This window comes from Rhipicephalus sanguineus, chromosome 3 (assembly GCF_013339695.2).
Source record: "Rhipicephalus sanguineus isolate Rsan-2018 chromosome 3, BIME_Rsan_1.4, whole genome shotgun sequence".
Classification (NCBI taxonomy): Eukaryota; Metazoa; Arthropoda; class Arachnida; order Ixodida; family Ixodidae; genus Rhipicephalus; species Rhipicephalus sanguineus.
In genome coordinates this window covers 144664294-144680894 of record NC_051178.1, presented here as the reverse complement: position 1 = coordinate 144680894, position 16601 = coordinate 144664294, and the positions used below count along the sequence as shown (strand labels likewise).

At 45.5% G+C, this 16601-nt stretch overlaps 1 protein-coding gene across 1 annotated transcript in view; it reads right to left on the bottom strand.

The window, feature by feature from the left end:
* Nucleotides 1–5437: 5437 nt before the first annotated feature.
* LOC119387347 (unconventional myosin-Ie) overlaps nucleotides 5438–16601 on the bottom strand; it is a 164536-nt gene continuing 153372 nt past the window's right edge. Inside the window, exons 4-7 of the mRNA XM_037654702.2 lie at nucleotides 12506–12583; nucleotides 12242–12326; nucleotides 9928–10031; nucleotides 5438–5608 (exon numbers count right to left, since the gene is read on the bottom strand). Of these exons, the coding sequence (XP_037510630.1) occupies nucleotides 5468–5608; nucleotides 9928–10031; nucleotides 12242–12326; nucleotides 12506–12583 (408 nt within the window). The 3' untranslated portion in view covers nucleotides 5438–5467. The remainder of the gene's footprint in view (nucleotides 5609–9927; nucleotides 10032–12241; nucleotides 12327–12505; nucleotides 12584–16601) is intronic.

The following is a 16601-nucleotide window of genomic DNA, read 5'->3' as shown; positions in this document are numbered from 1 at the left end:
ACGTGGGCGAAGGAGTAAATAAAGAATGGGGAGCTTCACTACAAAGTTTCTCTGAAGAAATGTGCTAACGCTGTACGATAGATTGGCGGGTTACTCTTTGGAAACATTATTTCTTTCGGGGATGGGCGGCTGCTGCTTCCTGATACAAATGAACACCAATTTCCAGCGACACCTTCACGTGATGTCGCAAGCTTTATGCATTTGTGGCTTTTCTGTGTAAGAATAGCATTCACGACTGACAACGATTATCTGCGTTTCATTTTTTTTTTTATTAAATGTGTTTAAGGAGAGGTTGGTGCCTATAAATGGCTCCGGCTACTCCTCTTCCCTTACTTATTGATTAGCGTCACGAACTTAATTAGCGTTTCTTTGTCAATACAAGCATAGGCGTGCGCACGGGGGGCAGGGGGTGCAGCCCCCCCCCTATTCACCTAAGAGGGGGGCGCACAGTCAGCGCCACACAGTGACATAATAGGGAGGGGGGCGCTGCGACTCGGGGGGGGGGGGGGGCACAGTGTCAGCGCCATACATTGACATATTTGGGAGGGAGGGGGGGCGCTGCGACGAACCTTCGCCCCCCCCTGAAAGGGAACCCTGTGCACGCCTATGAATACAAGTACCCAGCTTGCAGAGAGCCAGATTTTTCCACAGTCTGCGACATTACGCGAAGCTGCTGTAAGAGTTTTAGGGCTGGTCATTTTCTGGCCCTACAGAGTCCGCAATCAAACTAACAAACAGTCTAGCGTAAATTTTCACTTTCTTTAGCACCAATTTTAACCCACTGCTGTCTACCATCGAGTGGGGAGCTTGCCATCGTTACCTTCAGCATGATTAAACCACGTAATGACCACAAGTGAACTGCGTAACACGGTCTTGAGTTTCCTATTCGACTACTGTCTGGCTGCGAAATACACGTTCATTTCGCCGTAACATTTGCGCAGGCCGACAAACTCGGACAAAGACCGACGCCGTGAGACTGAGCCAGAGTGAGCCCGTCTGAGCAGAATTTTTGTAAACATGAGTATGAGTTGTTAACTGGCAAATACAGTAGACGAACCCATCACTTCAACGAGGCCGATGTCGTTACTTAGTTTCAGATAGGGATGGGCCAATATTTGGGCACTTCGAATATTTGAACTAATATTACAGTATTCGAATTCGCTTCGACACGAATTTAGATTATTCGAAATTTCGAAGTATTCGAAATAAACGAATATATGTATATATTGTACCGCATATAATCCCTTGTAAAGATGGTTTCACTGCAGCGTGAGAATGTCATGCCGCGAAGCCAGACTTGAAGGTTACATGTACATATTACCTACACCTCAATTAATTATTTTCTATGTTAAACGCGTGTTATATGGGCTTATATGCGCTAAGTATAGTAATTTTTAAAATGTAATGCATTGTTCCAGTTATAACATGCACCCTATTGCTGTACACATCTTGCTACAATTCAAAGTTACGTCCACTTCACTTCGAACCAAAAAAGTGCGATTCAAAAGTGCTTACTTCCAATTCTTAAAAATATTGTGCAAGTTAGTTGGGTCATGATAAAAATGCTCATTTTTTCTTAATTGTATGTGATATATATAATATTCGAACTATTCGATTCGAAATCATTCGACCAAGTCCCTAATCGCCTCGAATTCGCTTCGAACCTCAAATTTACTATTCGCCAATCCCTAGTTTCAGACTAAGTATGAGCTCACATAAGATTTACAATACCACTTGTCGTTGCATGCGCTACCTTCAGCGTCAACCTTTATCAATCGTTGGCTACCAAGGTTTGCAGCTTAGAAAGACGAAACTGATGAGATCGCCCACGTGTTCCCTTGTTTCTTTTCTTTCAATCAATCAATCAATCAATCAATCAATCAATCAATCAATCAATCAATCAATCAATCAATCAATCAATCAATCAATCAATCAATCAATCAATCAATCAATCAAAAAACAAACAAACAAATAAATAAATAAATAAATAAATAAATAAATAAATAAATAAATAAATAAATAAATAAATAAATCTGCTTGCGAACGTGACTGCCTTTCGAGTTCGGGATTATAGCGGACCCGTATCCAAAAAATACCTTACGTGGCATAAAAGCCAGACAGAAAGATATGTGGCGTAAAAAGGAGGAAAAACGGAAGCTCTTGAAAGGTTACACGAAGTCCCAAGCATAAAGGAATAATAGAAAGAAAACTAAAATAGAGAAGAAAATGGATGATCAGGCCTATAATGGGACGATGTAGGAAAACGCCACAAACGTTGCTGTGTAACACCAATGACCACTTTTGGGAGTTTTTAGGGCGCTAAACACCAGCTAATTTTCGCTCGCCCGCGGCGCTCCATCTTCCCGGGAACGGAGAAACGTTGAAGTTTAAAACTTCCTTCTCCCTATCATCTTTAAAAAAAGAGAAAAAATTTTCGTTTCACGGTGTCTTATCAGAAAGAACGGCGTTATTAACCGATATTATGTCAGCCTCGCCAGCTATCCTTCTTTCGATACGACTATTAAGGGAAAAAGAAGAAGAAAAAGAGGGACAGTCTGAAGTATAGGATGCATGAGCTGTCGGTGCGCCGAGAAACATCCAACAAAGTTCGTTGCTGTTTTTTTTTTTTTTTTTGGCCTAACCTAAGAGCTCATATAATGAGGAACAAGGAAACAAAAAGAACGATAGAAAGAAATGAGAAAGGGAAAAAAATGGCGAAGCAAGAAAGGATGAACGAAGAAGCGAGGAGAGACTGGAGCCGATAGTTCGGCTCCAAGTCGCCTGCGCTCCGTTTACCGTGCGGGCCGCGTAATTACGCACTAAGGGAGCGGGTGGGCCGGTGCTGGGAGAACTCGAGCTAACGCGCTGTGCCGGCACCGCTCCAGTATTCGACCGTTTCCGTTAGTAAGAGGCAAAATACCCACTTTCGTATTACCGATAAGGTTTATCAGCCATTTTTCATACACCTTTGGTTATTTAAAATACAATCTCTGTAGCTCATATGATTCTCTTTATCGTTTGGCTGGTCGAATGAACGCTTAGTCCAGTAGGTGCAAAAAATAAAGGGAAATTTAGTAGCAACGGAAATCGGCGTTTCGACACGCCAGAATAGACTGCAGAGCTGGCAGGTTTGTGATCATGGACACCAGCACTGCAACACAGGACAAAAGAGCACGCACAGACGCTGCGCTGTGTGTGGGCGGAACTCTCGCACATTTTTATGTCTCTCTCTCTCTTTCACACACACACACACACACACACACACACACACACACACACACACACACACACACACACACACACACACACACACACACACACACACACACACACACACACACACACACACACACACACACACACACACACACACACACACACACACACACACACACACACACACACACACATATAGATAGAGAGGGGGGGGGGGGGAGAGGGAGGGAGCCTTAACTACGAAGTATTGGCAGAGATGAAGACGGATACAATACCGCAAAAAACGAGTTCACTAATATTCGCGCGGACTGGGCTCCATCTTGTATGCCTGCCTTCGAGGGCTCTGCTGTGCATGTACACGCCATTTAAGCACATTGTGCAACGCCTTCGCTCCCCGTCATTTTCTGTGACTTTCTCCCTGCCATTTTCTCACACAGCGCCTGCTTTCTGAGATGTTACGCAAAGTGCGGCTCTTTACGGCGATTGGGCAAGCTGACCTTGGCGTTCGATACCTTCTATTTGGTCTCGCTATGAGCGATATAACGATGTCGAAAGGGCGAGCAGGTTCGGCGAGCGAAACCGCTCGCGTCTATAAGGGCTGCGAAGAGGTGAACGAATTGCGCGAGTCGTCATAATGGTGCGTCGGCCTGAGCTTCTTGTTGCAACAACGCGTATCATATATAAGACGTGACTTCACCGTAACAACGGCCGCCGTCAAGGCGGCCGAAATAAGTCGGGCGATTGATTTCTATAGCAAGCGAAGGAGCACTTAGCACAGGTTCAACCCCCGGAAATTAAAAAAAAATTGCATGTGTATAGATACACGCATACATACAAACACACGCACGAACAAAGAGCTGATGAACCCCCCCCCCCCCCAAAAAAAAAAAAAATGAAATAAATCTGGCTACGCCCTTGAATAAAGCCAGTCAAAATCACGAAACATAGCAATCGCATCGCTTTTCAAGCCTGTGAGGCCTACGACCACGGTTTTAGTATCTTTGTTTGGTTTTTTTGTCGGGTTCTTTCAGCACGACTTCAAAAATATCGAGTTTGTCGTTAAAGCGATCACAAAAAAAAAAAAGCGCCAGGCCTGCGCGGAAAGCGCAGTACAGTCACAACGAAACTGGAAGAGCGGCATTTCTAGAGCCCGTTGTAAACTCTTTTGGGTCTACTAATACAAATACACTTGCAAGGTATACTCACTACTCCATGAATCGTAATTTCCGTGAAGTTGGGAAGCACCCACTATGTCATTATTCGTCATTCTGCGGAGAAGCGAGATACCCGCTACACATCTGTATGGCATTATGTGCACTTTGTTGATGCGGTGGCTGATGACGATGAAGAATTATGGCTGAACCCTTTGTAATGGGTTTGAAGCTTTAAACGACCCACCAGTTGCGTAATTCGCATTGTGTGACGTCCGGTCTTTATTTTACTCTCCTACCATTCCATATTGCATATGTTAACGAGAGAAAGAGAGAGAGAGAGAAAGAACTTTATTGAAGTCCCGAAGAAACGAATCATGAGGGCCTTATCAGTTTCCTTGACAACCAATACAACTACACTTGCGAGGTATATCCACTACGCTATAAATCATAATTTTTGTGAAGTAGGGAAGCATCCAGCATGCCAATATTCGTCATTCTGCGGAGAAGCGTGGTACCTGTGACACACCTGTAAGCCGTTATGTGCACTTTACTGATGACGATAAGGAATTATGGTTGAGCCTTTTGCAATGGTTTGGAAGCATTCGCCGACGCACTCGTTACGCCATTCGCATTGTGTGACGCCTGGTTACACAATTTGCATTGTATGACGCCTGATTGTTACCTTACTCTTCTACCACGCTATATTACATATGTTAACGTGGTTCCTTCCCGACATGAAGCCTGTATAGGGTCTTTCTGCGAAGGAGTTTCAAGCACCGGCATGGCTGCGTGGACCCAGGTTCGAATTCCGTTCCATCCTGGATATCTTTTGTGATTTGATTTTTTTTCTTTCTTTTTTTAGTGCAATAGCGGTTACGGACACCGGCGGCGGTGGCAGCGGCTCCAAAAACGGCTGCTGTGATCTCATAACAGCTTTCGCTGTAAAACCACAAGCTATATCGCTTACTGAGATGTCAGACTCTCCTCGTCTGCGACTCCTGCGACTGTACAGAGGCCGACGAATAGCAGTGCCACAATGCCTGGAAACGCTGACAGTGTCGTGCACGCTGAGAATCTTCGAGCAACGCTCGCGCATGCTACTCACATTGTTCGTCCTCGACGACGGCGTAGTTTCCTTTCTCGACGAATGTGATCATTCCCATGTGCAGGACGCCCATGACGACGCGCAGGAACTGGGTCTGCTCGTCCTCGCTCATGCCCATCACCGTCATGGCTTTCTGCGAGGAAGAGCAAGAGGAAAACTTTCACGTTAAAGAATCGCTTCGCGTACGTTTACTACGATGATCTCAGGCGATCGCCGCTACGCTAGCTTGCGTGCCAGACCAAACATAAAACGCATTCTCCTACCAAAATTAATGAGAGACAATGATATCCCTGTGCTTGAAGATCGTCGCAGAACCGCACGCCTGAAATTTTTGCATTCGATTTATAACGGTAAGCCGAATATTCCTGCGCATAAATACATGCAGCCATTTTCTCTTCGCGCCTCCCGGCATCGTCATGTGCATAACCTGCTCCCATACACCACTTGGACTAACATTTTTAAAAATTCCTTTTTCCCCCGAACAATCACTCAGTGGAATGATTTGCCACCTGATGTGGTTTCATCAGATGACTTTGAGGGAGCTTTGCTCGGAACATCTCAACCATGAAGTAGCTTGGAGCTTTCCTGTATTTCTGCTGCTTATTGTAAAGCTTTTACTTTGTTTCTATGCAGTATAACTTGTTCGAACTGTCATTGTTGAATATCTGGCATTACTTGAAGCGTTTCTGTGCGTATGTATATAATATGTGTGTATGTATGTGTATACTGGTTCTCTGTGCTTTAGAGACATCGCTTCATTTGTATCGCTGTTTATTTATATATATATATATATATATATATATATATATATATATATATATGTATATATATATATATCTTTTGTATTTGATCATCCATTGTATATTTTATAATTTGATTTTTCCATTGACTTTTTATTATGTTTGCATAATTGTTCATTGTTCGGCTCCCCACCTGCCTCGTCTTCAGTGACCGCAGTACGTTCTAAATAAAAATAAAACAAAATAAATAAAAAGGCGTGCTGTGTGTGACTATACGAGTGAATAGCACGCTTCTGCGGGCCTACAGGGCACAGAAAGTACGAGAGTCAACGAAAGGAGCTCGTTTCTCGAAAGACCGGGCGTCTTGAGAACCCGATGCGTACGACGCGCCCGATCCGATAGATCGCTGAGTGCTCATTCATCCACAGGAAGAACCCGAATTGTGTTCTTTGCCTCGTCACGTCAAGGGGATCAACATGACAGCGGGACAATTTGATGAGTATTTGACCACGAGATCCTGTGACGCAGTGAGGCACGTTCGCAACAAAGCTGTCAAGTCAGAAACCGGGTCTTCGTAGACTGCCTATTCAAGCACTCTTACTTCCACAATGCACGTTTTTTTTTCTTCACATTTCTGTATCTAGAAAATAAACAAAATAACTCCGCAGTTTTACGCGCTACAACCACGGTATGACTAATGGTGACGCCGTGGTGGGGGGACGTCGGACTAATTTTGACCACGCGGGGTTCTCTAACGTGTTCCTTAATCTACGTACGCGGGTATTTTCGCCTCTCAAGCCCATCGACATGCAGCCGCCACGGCCAGGATCGAACCCACAACTTTCGGGTCGGCAGCCAGCCGAGCACCGTAACCACTCTACCATGGCGGCGGACGATTTAAGAATGAGCTGTCACACGTGGCACGGCTGTAGGGCTTAAATACGGAACACAACATGATGCGTATATTGCAGGACGCGCGCCGTCTCACGCAAAGCAAACAAGTGCATTAGCAGAAGCGATCTGTTATATAGTCCCATTTTCCACGTTCACTCACTGCGCTTGAGGAAGGCACGTGGCACGCATGCGTGCGCCGTTCTTTTGGCTTTAATTCCTCTATCACCTGCAGCGAAGAACTGCAGGTGATATAGGGTATAATTCCAGGACGACTTACTCCACGTTTTCTGGCGTATAACCAACATGAAGCGCCTTCGCTTAATCTCCCACGCTTTCGTGCTCGACTTCGTCTTTCCTTTCCATTTGGCTTTCGCTCTGTCTTACCATTTCCCCTCCCCTTTCCTCAGCCTATGGTAGCCAAGATATTCTGAAGCTTCTGAGATCCCGAAGAGTTCGCCACCCGCACGTGACGCACGAACAGCATAACTAGTTATAGAAACCTATGTGGACAGTGTCAGACAATACAAGAACTTGAACGGAAATGGGTGTGTTCAGATAAGAACGTCGGTGCATGACCGCCGATTCCCTTTAATTTGACTGGAAAAATTATATGAACAACGAAGCTGTTCTTAGTCGAGCCTTTCATGTCCGTGATCCGTTTTTTTTTTTTTTTTTTGACGGAGGCAACATTTTTTTCCCCTAAACTAATAATGGTTTTATTGTCCTGGGGAGTCGAACAGCAAAATGCAATTTTTTCCAGCGAAATTCGAGGGGGTTGACGGAGATGCACCGACATTCTGATCTGAACACGCTATCGGACGTTATCTGACGTTCTTATCCGAACAAACGCAACTGATGAGGGTGAGGTCGGGGAAGCTTCGCATGCGCTGACCTTTTCTAGCTGATATGAAATGATCGGCAGCGTAAGATATGCAAACTAGGAAGAAACAAAGTCCTTAGAAACCGAAGTGGCTGATATAAAGGCTGGGCGGGCATTAGTTCCGAGTCAGTGAGTAACTCAGCGGCCCAGAACGAAAAGGGTGCCGCCCCGACACTATTTCTCGATTCGATGCCTTAAATGTGGAGTAAGGAAACAAAGAAAGCAGACCCATCAGAGAGTCCCCCGACGCATCGCGATAAAAAGAGAAAAAGCCTCTCGGTCTGACTGCAGAGAAAATGGATAGCAAGCTCAAAAACAAAGGCACCTCTGAGATAACACGCGCATTTTGGCGCCCGCTAAGAGGAAAACTGCGGGGCTGTTTGACTGTTTGATTAGTTAGGGGAGAAAAGGAAGTTGGGATGGTAGTTGGGAAGAAGAAGACTGCAGTTAGTTAGGGGAAAGAAAGAAGCTGAAAAGATAGGAAGATGCAGAGTGCGAAGTTTTCTTAAGAAAGAGAGGCTCTTGGGAACTTCATAAAATAAGGATCCGAGGCTGATCAATTGTTTATTTTAAACATTTGATCCACATCGTCTCCTGTTCTCTCTTCACCTCTTCTTCTTCTTCTTCTGTTCATGATACTACGCGTATTCATGGCACCCTCATCGCAGAAAAAAAAAATGCTGTAGCCAGAGCGCATGGAGGAAAGAAAAAAATACCATGCCAGAGCGGCGGAGAGAGGAGCGTCTAAAATAAAAGACAAAAAATTGGCCGCGTATCTGCGTGCTTCGCTGCAAATGTCGTTTAAAGCCGATAGAAGAGGCGCTGCGTGAGATATGGACGCTATCTGGCAATACGTCGGGAAACATGAGTGCTGTGTTGCGGGCTGGTAGTCCCGGCGCAGCAGCAGGCGATGACGGGCGGTGACCAACGCGACCGGCGGGGACGCCAGCCAGCCCGAACACGCGGTTTGGCGCGTAGCGCCGAAGCAGAAGAAACGTCCGCACTCAACGAGTACTCTCCACACACTCTTTTATTTACACGTCGCGTGGGTAAAACAGGAATGCCAGAGCGGCGCCCCATGGCATTCATACAGTGCAATACGGAACCGAAACCGAAATACAACAATGAGCTCGTGCAGAGGGCACGGAGGAAGACAAGTGTTTCAGCGCAGTCGCATTTTCAGCGCAGCTTAAGAAACTAGGGTCTCCAGAATTACGTATCTATGTACTTTCTATTAAAGGAACGCATCACCTAATACTTACCTAGTGATGTTGCGCCTCAGATATGCGTAATGTTTGCTTTTTGATCAACAATGTACACAAGTATGAACCTAGTCATTTGTTCAAGGTGGCTGGCCCTTGGGCAAGTGGTTCAACTTTGGCCGGGTGGCTGAATCGAGTGACGTGCCGACAAACAGAAAGACAGACAGACAGAAAGACAGAGCAAAATTTCTGCGTTTAAGTTCCCCAAGAAAGACTATCGTCTTTAAAAAAACACTGTTTGCTCGCGAGCCAAGAGGTCAACATAATGCGCACGTGGATGTGTCTCGCTAAGCAAGTATATTGAGATGAGTTTAGATGAGTGTAAGTCTACAAATACTAGCGGGAAGCATTCATTATGACTGTCGACGTTAACGCGATACTGTTGAAGCGATATGGTGACAGTGTATTGCCACCGCTGAAACGAGTGATGCGTGAGGTGTGTACTGCAGTCGGGCTCCTCCACGGTGCTTCCCTCTTGACACGCTATACCCTATGGCGGAGCCGCCGTGAATCGCGCGTTGCGCATGCTTGAATATACATGCATTATTTGGATAAGACTGATAAATGCCTGTTGCCTGCGACCATGCATTCGTACCATAGGCTGGCCCAAGCAAATTTCTTGTCAGGGTAGCAAGCCGTGTTTTTTCATTGGCTGACGACACACACACACACTTACCAGAGTCTCCTGGAAGTCGTGGGCATCATTGGTTCCCTCCACCTTGTAAACTCCGCTTTGGTTCAGGTAGCTGTAGTAGTCGGGGTTGGCCACTCCAAGTTCCTCTGCGAATGAAAAAAAAAAAAATTACAGCATATCCACGGGTGAATGATGAAGAGCTTGGGCGAAGCTCCTGAAGCAATCATGGTTACACCGTGAAATGTTCAGTGGTTTCGCCCAGCAGTAATCAAAGCGATACGCCGCTTTGATTATTTTTCCTTTTCCCTTTTTCCCTTCTTTTTAATTTTTTTTAATTTTTAATTTTTCAATTTTTCATTTTTTATTTTTTATTATTTGTTAATTTTTATTATTTTATTTTATTTTATTTTTTTCTATCTTGGGACAGCGCCATATCTAGTATATCGTCACCCAACTGCAGTTTGCATGTATCTCTATGGGACAGCGCCATCTATTGAATGATACGGGAGACGCGACGGCGGGGACACGCCGGATGGAGCGACGACCGACCAGGTGATGCTATAAGGAGCTCCGCTCCTAAAAAACGCGTCCCTTTTATTCGAGCTTTAATGAAATAAGCACGTAATTAAAACACCACGTAGCTAAAGTAGTTGCTTGGACGAGTTGGTACGACATACTTCACATAAAAACAGCACAGTAAGGCAGAGAACCAGCAAAAGAAGGACAAAGACGGCAGCGCTGCCGCGTGTGTCCTTCTTTTGCTGGTCCTCTGTCTTTTTAAGCTGCTTTTATGTAAAACACTACGGCGATTTCTATATGTGCTTCCTTGCAGTAGACATGCATTCCAGCAGAGTTTAAAGATTGTTACGTGCACAGCAGGCCCGTAGCCAGGGGAAGGGGGTAGCTAGCCCCCCCCCCTCTAAATTTTGGTGAAGTAAGTTTTTACCAAAAATAAGTAATGAATATATGTGTTTTTCTCAAATAGTCAAGGTTATCAGCAAGTGGGCCCCTCTCGAAAACAATTCCTGGCTACGGGCCTGGCGCACAGGCGTTCCCTTCTTCGCGGCCCGGTTGGGTTGTCCACCGAGAAGCCATGAATGGCAAGTGAATGAGATGCCGATGCGCACGGGTTCCGATTACGCTATACTGTTGAAGGCCAAGCTCAAGCGTACTCCAAGTTTTTTTTAGATGCGAAGTATCTTAAGGCGGAGCTCAATCCGGTGGTGGTGTGCGGCGTGACCACCCTTACTGCGCATGCGCATACCCTCTCCACACACCTCCTCTCCACTCCCCCTCACCATTCCCCCTGTCATCTACCCTCTCCCATCTCCCCTCTCCACTCACCCTCTCCCCTTCCCCCTCCACTTTCCCTCTCCCCTCCCCCTTTCCACTCTTCCTCTGAAACGCGGGCTAGACCAACGCCACCTAGACAAACTTAGGTGGCGTTGGCTAGACATGCCGAAATTCTCTCCTGCGCAACGCCGCGATGAGCTCGAGCGCGTGCGCGTCCCCTCCCCTTCTCTCTCCTCTCCTACGCTGCCCCCTCTCGTCCGCCTGTCGACCGCGTTCCCCGCTCGCCCTGTGAGAATTAACGGCCAGGCTAGATGGAAGATACGACGCGCGTAGCGTCGCTCTTCGCGTTCCACGACGCGAGCTCGGTAGCATGCCCAACGAACGCCAACGGAACGCGATCGTGCAAGTGCTCCGGCTTTGCATCTACTCATGGTCCCCTTTAGCGGGAGATGGTGTAATTTCTTCTCATAACTTTATGTAAGATAACTCTACGATTCACTTTTCTGTGTCAATAGGATCAATGTTGTGAACGTACGTGTGATGTACTTTTATTCTATTTATCTCATTTTACCTTTAGTTCGACTGTTTCTTGCGTTCTTGTTACCATGGTTTTGTTTTGTGCCAGCTGTTTTCGTGTTTGCTTTACGTTCATGGTGCAGTGAAAAGGTGTGGTCGACGCCGACTGCATGAAGGCGCCACCCACTTCAGAGAATATTATATATATAGATATATATATATATATATATATATATATATATTATATATATATATATATATATATATATATATATATATATATATATATTATCAGGGGGCGTAGCCAGAAATTTTTTTTCGGGGGGGTGTCACCATACTTCATGTATGTTCGTGCGTGCGTTTGTATGTGTGCGCGTATATATACGCAAGCAAAATTGAAAAATTTCGGGGGGTTTGAACCCCCCCAACCCCCCCTTGGCTACGCCCCTGATATATATATATATATATATATATATATAATATATATATATATATTATATATATATATATATCTATATATATATATATATATGCTGTATGTACTTACTTTTCATCTCCGGAGAGGCACCGTAGCATACTTGGTAGAAAATGTGGAAGTTTCGTTCGTTCGGGCTCTGGCTCACAACTCTGGACTGTAGGGAAGAAGAAGAGGAGACGTTACTGCTTGCAACTTTCCACTCTGTTCCCTATGGTGGGCTTCGACGTGCACGTGTGCGTGTGTGTGTTTTGTACTCGGCACTTCCTTGTTGGGTGCAGTGCGTACAAGCATGAGTCGCACTAGACGAATGTCAAAGCATGCGAAAACGGGCACCTTTTCCAGGAGGAAGTTGGAGATGCGTCCGCCCTCAGGAACGCCGCCTCGGCTGAACTGAATCTCAACGTATTTGCCCTGGGTGAAAAAAGGAAAAAAAAACACGTCTCAAGCACTTAAGCTCACTATCTCGTTATTAGTATAACCAAAAAGGAAAAAAAACGAAAAGAACGTGAGGATCGCGCACAGAAAGACTGAGAATCAGGCTAGTCATTGAACAAGAAATGAAATAAAACAGTGTGATGGTTATGTCTATATTAAACAATTTTATTCGATATAGAGGTATAAACGTCTAACTTCTTCTCTTTTAAGAAGATCATAGCCGCCCATTCGCAAATGAATTTACCGATTTTTTCCACATTGCGGTCAATATGTGACGCAGAGGCTCTAAAAAACGGAGCAATGCCAGGCCTGCGCGGAAAGCGCAGCACAGTCACAGCGAAAGCTGGAAGAGCGGCATTTCTAGAGCCCGTTGTAAACTCTCTTGGGGCTACTAATACAAGTACACTAGCAAGGTACCCACTACGCCATAAATCACAATATTTGTGAAATTGGGAAGCACGTACAACGCCATTATTCGTCATTGTGCGCAGAAGCGAGGTTCCAGCTACACATATGTAAGGCATTATGTGCACTTTGTTTACGTGACGACTGATGACGATGAAGAATGGTGGCTCAGCCCTTTGTAAGGGTTGGAAGCTTTAAACGGCTCACCAGTTACGTAATTCGCATTGGGTGACGCCCGGTCGCTATTTAACTCTCCCACCATGCAATATAACATACATTGACGTGAGAAAGAGAGACAGAGAGAGGGGGGAAGAACTTTATTGAGACCCTGAGGAAATGGATGATGGGCTCATGGGCTTCCTTGGCAACCAATGCAAGTGCACTTGCGAGGAACCCACTACGCTATAAATCATAATTTCTGTGAAGTGGGAAGCAGCCACTATGCCATTTTTTGTCATTCAACGGAGAGCCGTGGTACCCGCTAAAAACATGTAAGGCATTATGCGCACTTTGTTGGTGTTGTGCCTGATGACGATGCAGAATTATTGCAGAGCCCCTTGTAGTGGGTTGGAAGCATCCAAGAGCCCGCTCGTTGTGCAATTCGCATTGTGTGACGCCTGGTTACAAAATTCGCGTTGTGTGGTGCGTGGTTTTTTAATTTACTCTTCTACCACACTAAATTACATATGTTAATGTGGTTCCTTTAGACATGAAGCCAGTATAGCTTCGTTTTGCAAGGCAGTTCCAAGCACCGGCATGGCTCTGAGGTACAACACTGGGCTCCCACGCAGAGGGCCCAGGTTCGAACCCCGTTCCATCCTGGAAATTGTTTCTTATTTCGTTTTTTTTTTCTTATTTCGAGCGATAGTGGTTACGGACACCGGCGGCGGCGGCGGACAACTACGCCACCAAAAACGGCCGTTGAAATGATCTCATAACAGCTTTCGCTGTAAAAGAACAGCCGACTTTAGAAGGTCGATCAACAATAGTCGAGAGTAAGATCGTTCAAGCCCATGTATACACTCTGTAGGAAGTTTCACAAAAGGAATACTTATGCGTTTTATTTGGCCTGCCTAAATAACTCCATGCGAGGAATGGCCTCCCCCTAAAGAATAGAAGCCACGCTTACACTAAAAAAAATCCTGTCTAAGAGGGATACAAATAAAGATGAATAAAAGCCAAATCCTTTCATTTCGATGACACGGTCGTATTGATTGCTCCGGAACTTTTGCTGGATCATGGGCGGGTCGTGCCAGCGATATTGCCAAAACAAACAAGCAGCAATGCGTCCGCACGCAGATATTCCCATTAAACGACGAAAACCCCAACCGATGAAAAGAAAATAATCGATACAATCGACGCTTTTAGGCGCCCTCGTGATCTTCACGCGTTTTTAACTTAACATAAGCGACCCCACACACAGAACAAACATATAGCGGCCGCAGGAGCTTAGTCGCAAACAGTGAGTACCGCTATAATACACTAGAACACTCGTGGCTATCCGGAAAGTCAATTCCATTCGGGAAACCTATGCGTTGTGTTCTGTTTGCTTCTAGGGGGGTAAAAGGTGACAAGCGAACATTTGGGGAAGCGGGAGGGGCAGCCCCCCCCCCCCGCCTCTCGGCGCCGCCCCTGTGTCCTGCGTACGTTCGCGAATATCACGCGTATGGGCGCAATCCACTGGACACGGGAAGTGACACAGCTGAGATTTAAATAATGCACGGGAAGCCCATACCGGGAGCGCGAATCTTTAACGAATTCTTTTTATGTGCGCCCGTGGCGCCCATATGCGACTCCCGAGAAATCGATGAGACTGTTGTGAACGGCTCCCGTGCCATTGTTGCCGTTATACAATGCCGAGCGCCGCCTTATTTCTCCGGACAGCGGTAGACCGGCTCGATCTCGCGACGACTTACAGAATCAAGGCTCCCTGGACCACGACTGCACGCACTGCCGACGCATGTAATGCAATGGGAGTTTTAAATGTGCACTTTCTGAAGCGTACACATCTGGCAGGCGATCGTGTACGGACACAATGCGTACCTTCACGTGTGCACGCAACTAGTGCATTTTTTAAAAATTTTGTCACACTTTCTCTCTTTTCGCAAATGGGCGTCATAGCAAGAGTTCAACGCTATTGCACCTTTTCAGCACGAGTCGTTGCTTAGGTTAGCTCTGTGCGTCGAAGGCCTTGTGCGTCGTTCCAACACAACGTTCCTCCTAAACACTTGAAAAGTGGTGTCTATGTCACTAAAGCAAAATACGGCATAATGCATGGAGGTTTCAAAAAGTAAAATACCTTTTGCAAGTAAAATTACCGCACCGGCCGGCAGGCACTCTGTGCTGCTAGCCAGGAAGATGGAATCGATAAATGAAAAAAAAAAAACGATATACAAAATGTAAAAGCTCGATATTCGTCTCCCCCCCCCCTCAGGCCGCCCCCCCCCCCCCCCCCCCACACACACACACTCCCCACTTTCCTTACTGCCATTAATCGCAGTCCATAAGTTTAATAACTCAGGCGACCAGTCAGGTCAGTTTTCATCTTTAACGATTGCAATTAAGACTGCACATAAGGTAAAGAAAGATACATTTGCTGCCTCACTGCAACAATCATGATGACCGAGTGTTCGAGAATACAGCGAGCTGCGTAGACGACACCCCATACGAAAGTTAATGTGCATCGTGAGCCTACGGCAAAATTAATGAACGCTGAAAATGTTTTACTGGATCGTCCGGCAGTTGCTTTTTCGTTGGCGTTTACTGAGTAAATTTAGTAGGCGCGAGAACGGGAGTTGGTAATTTTGCGACGCTCATGACTCAATCTGCATATTACTGCCCTCATGGAATACTGAGAAAAAGGTGATAAGCTGCCTAGACGCAAACTGAACTTTTAACCGCATACGATTTGTGGTTTCCGACCATAAAAATGAGCTTTAATAGACTTTTTCGGTGCGACGCGAACACCAGTAACGGATGATCTTAGCATATAATTTAGACACACACAAAATAGAAACAACGTGGCGGATACAACGACCTAGTCTTGTAAAGGTGAACTTAACGAATCAGCACAAGAGAACGTATGAATAGTAATAATCAAGGGCTGCCCCCTGGGAAGCATAAGCGCAAGATTTAAGTTATTAATTTAACGACAAAACAACGAACTCACGAATCGCGAACTCCTCCGGAGGCACGTTCGACGCGAGGCTGGCGAAATTTTCTGCAAGTTATGGCGTCAGATAATAGCTGCCTTTGGGGAAATTGTCCCATGCTTCCGATGCTCTCCTAAAGGTTTTGAAATGGAGTAAAGGAATACAACAAAACAATTTAATTATTTCCTCGACATTGAGGTCTTCGGTGCTCTATAAGCACTCTGTATGCAAATGAGGCATATTAATTTAAGTTCGGGAAAGCCTTTCTTCGTTTTGAGATTCGTTTCTTCTACATTTATATATGTGCATACTCGATGGAGTTATGAGACGAGCGAATGACAGCTCCAAATGGAGAAGATTGGAGCACCCTTCAAACCGTTTTTGAACGCATGCTCATTAGCATTTAAAGTTCCTCGAAAATGGATTACGCGCAGGCT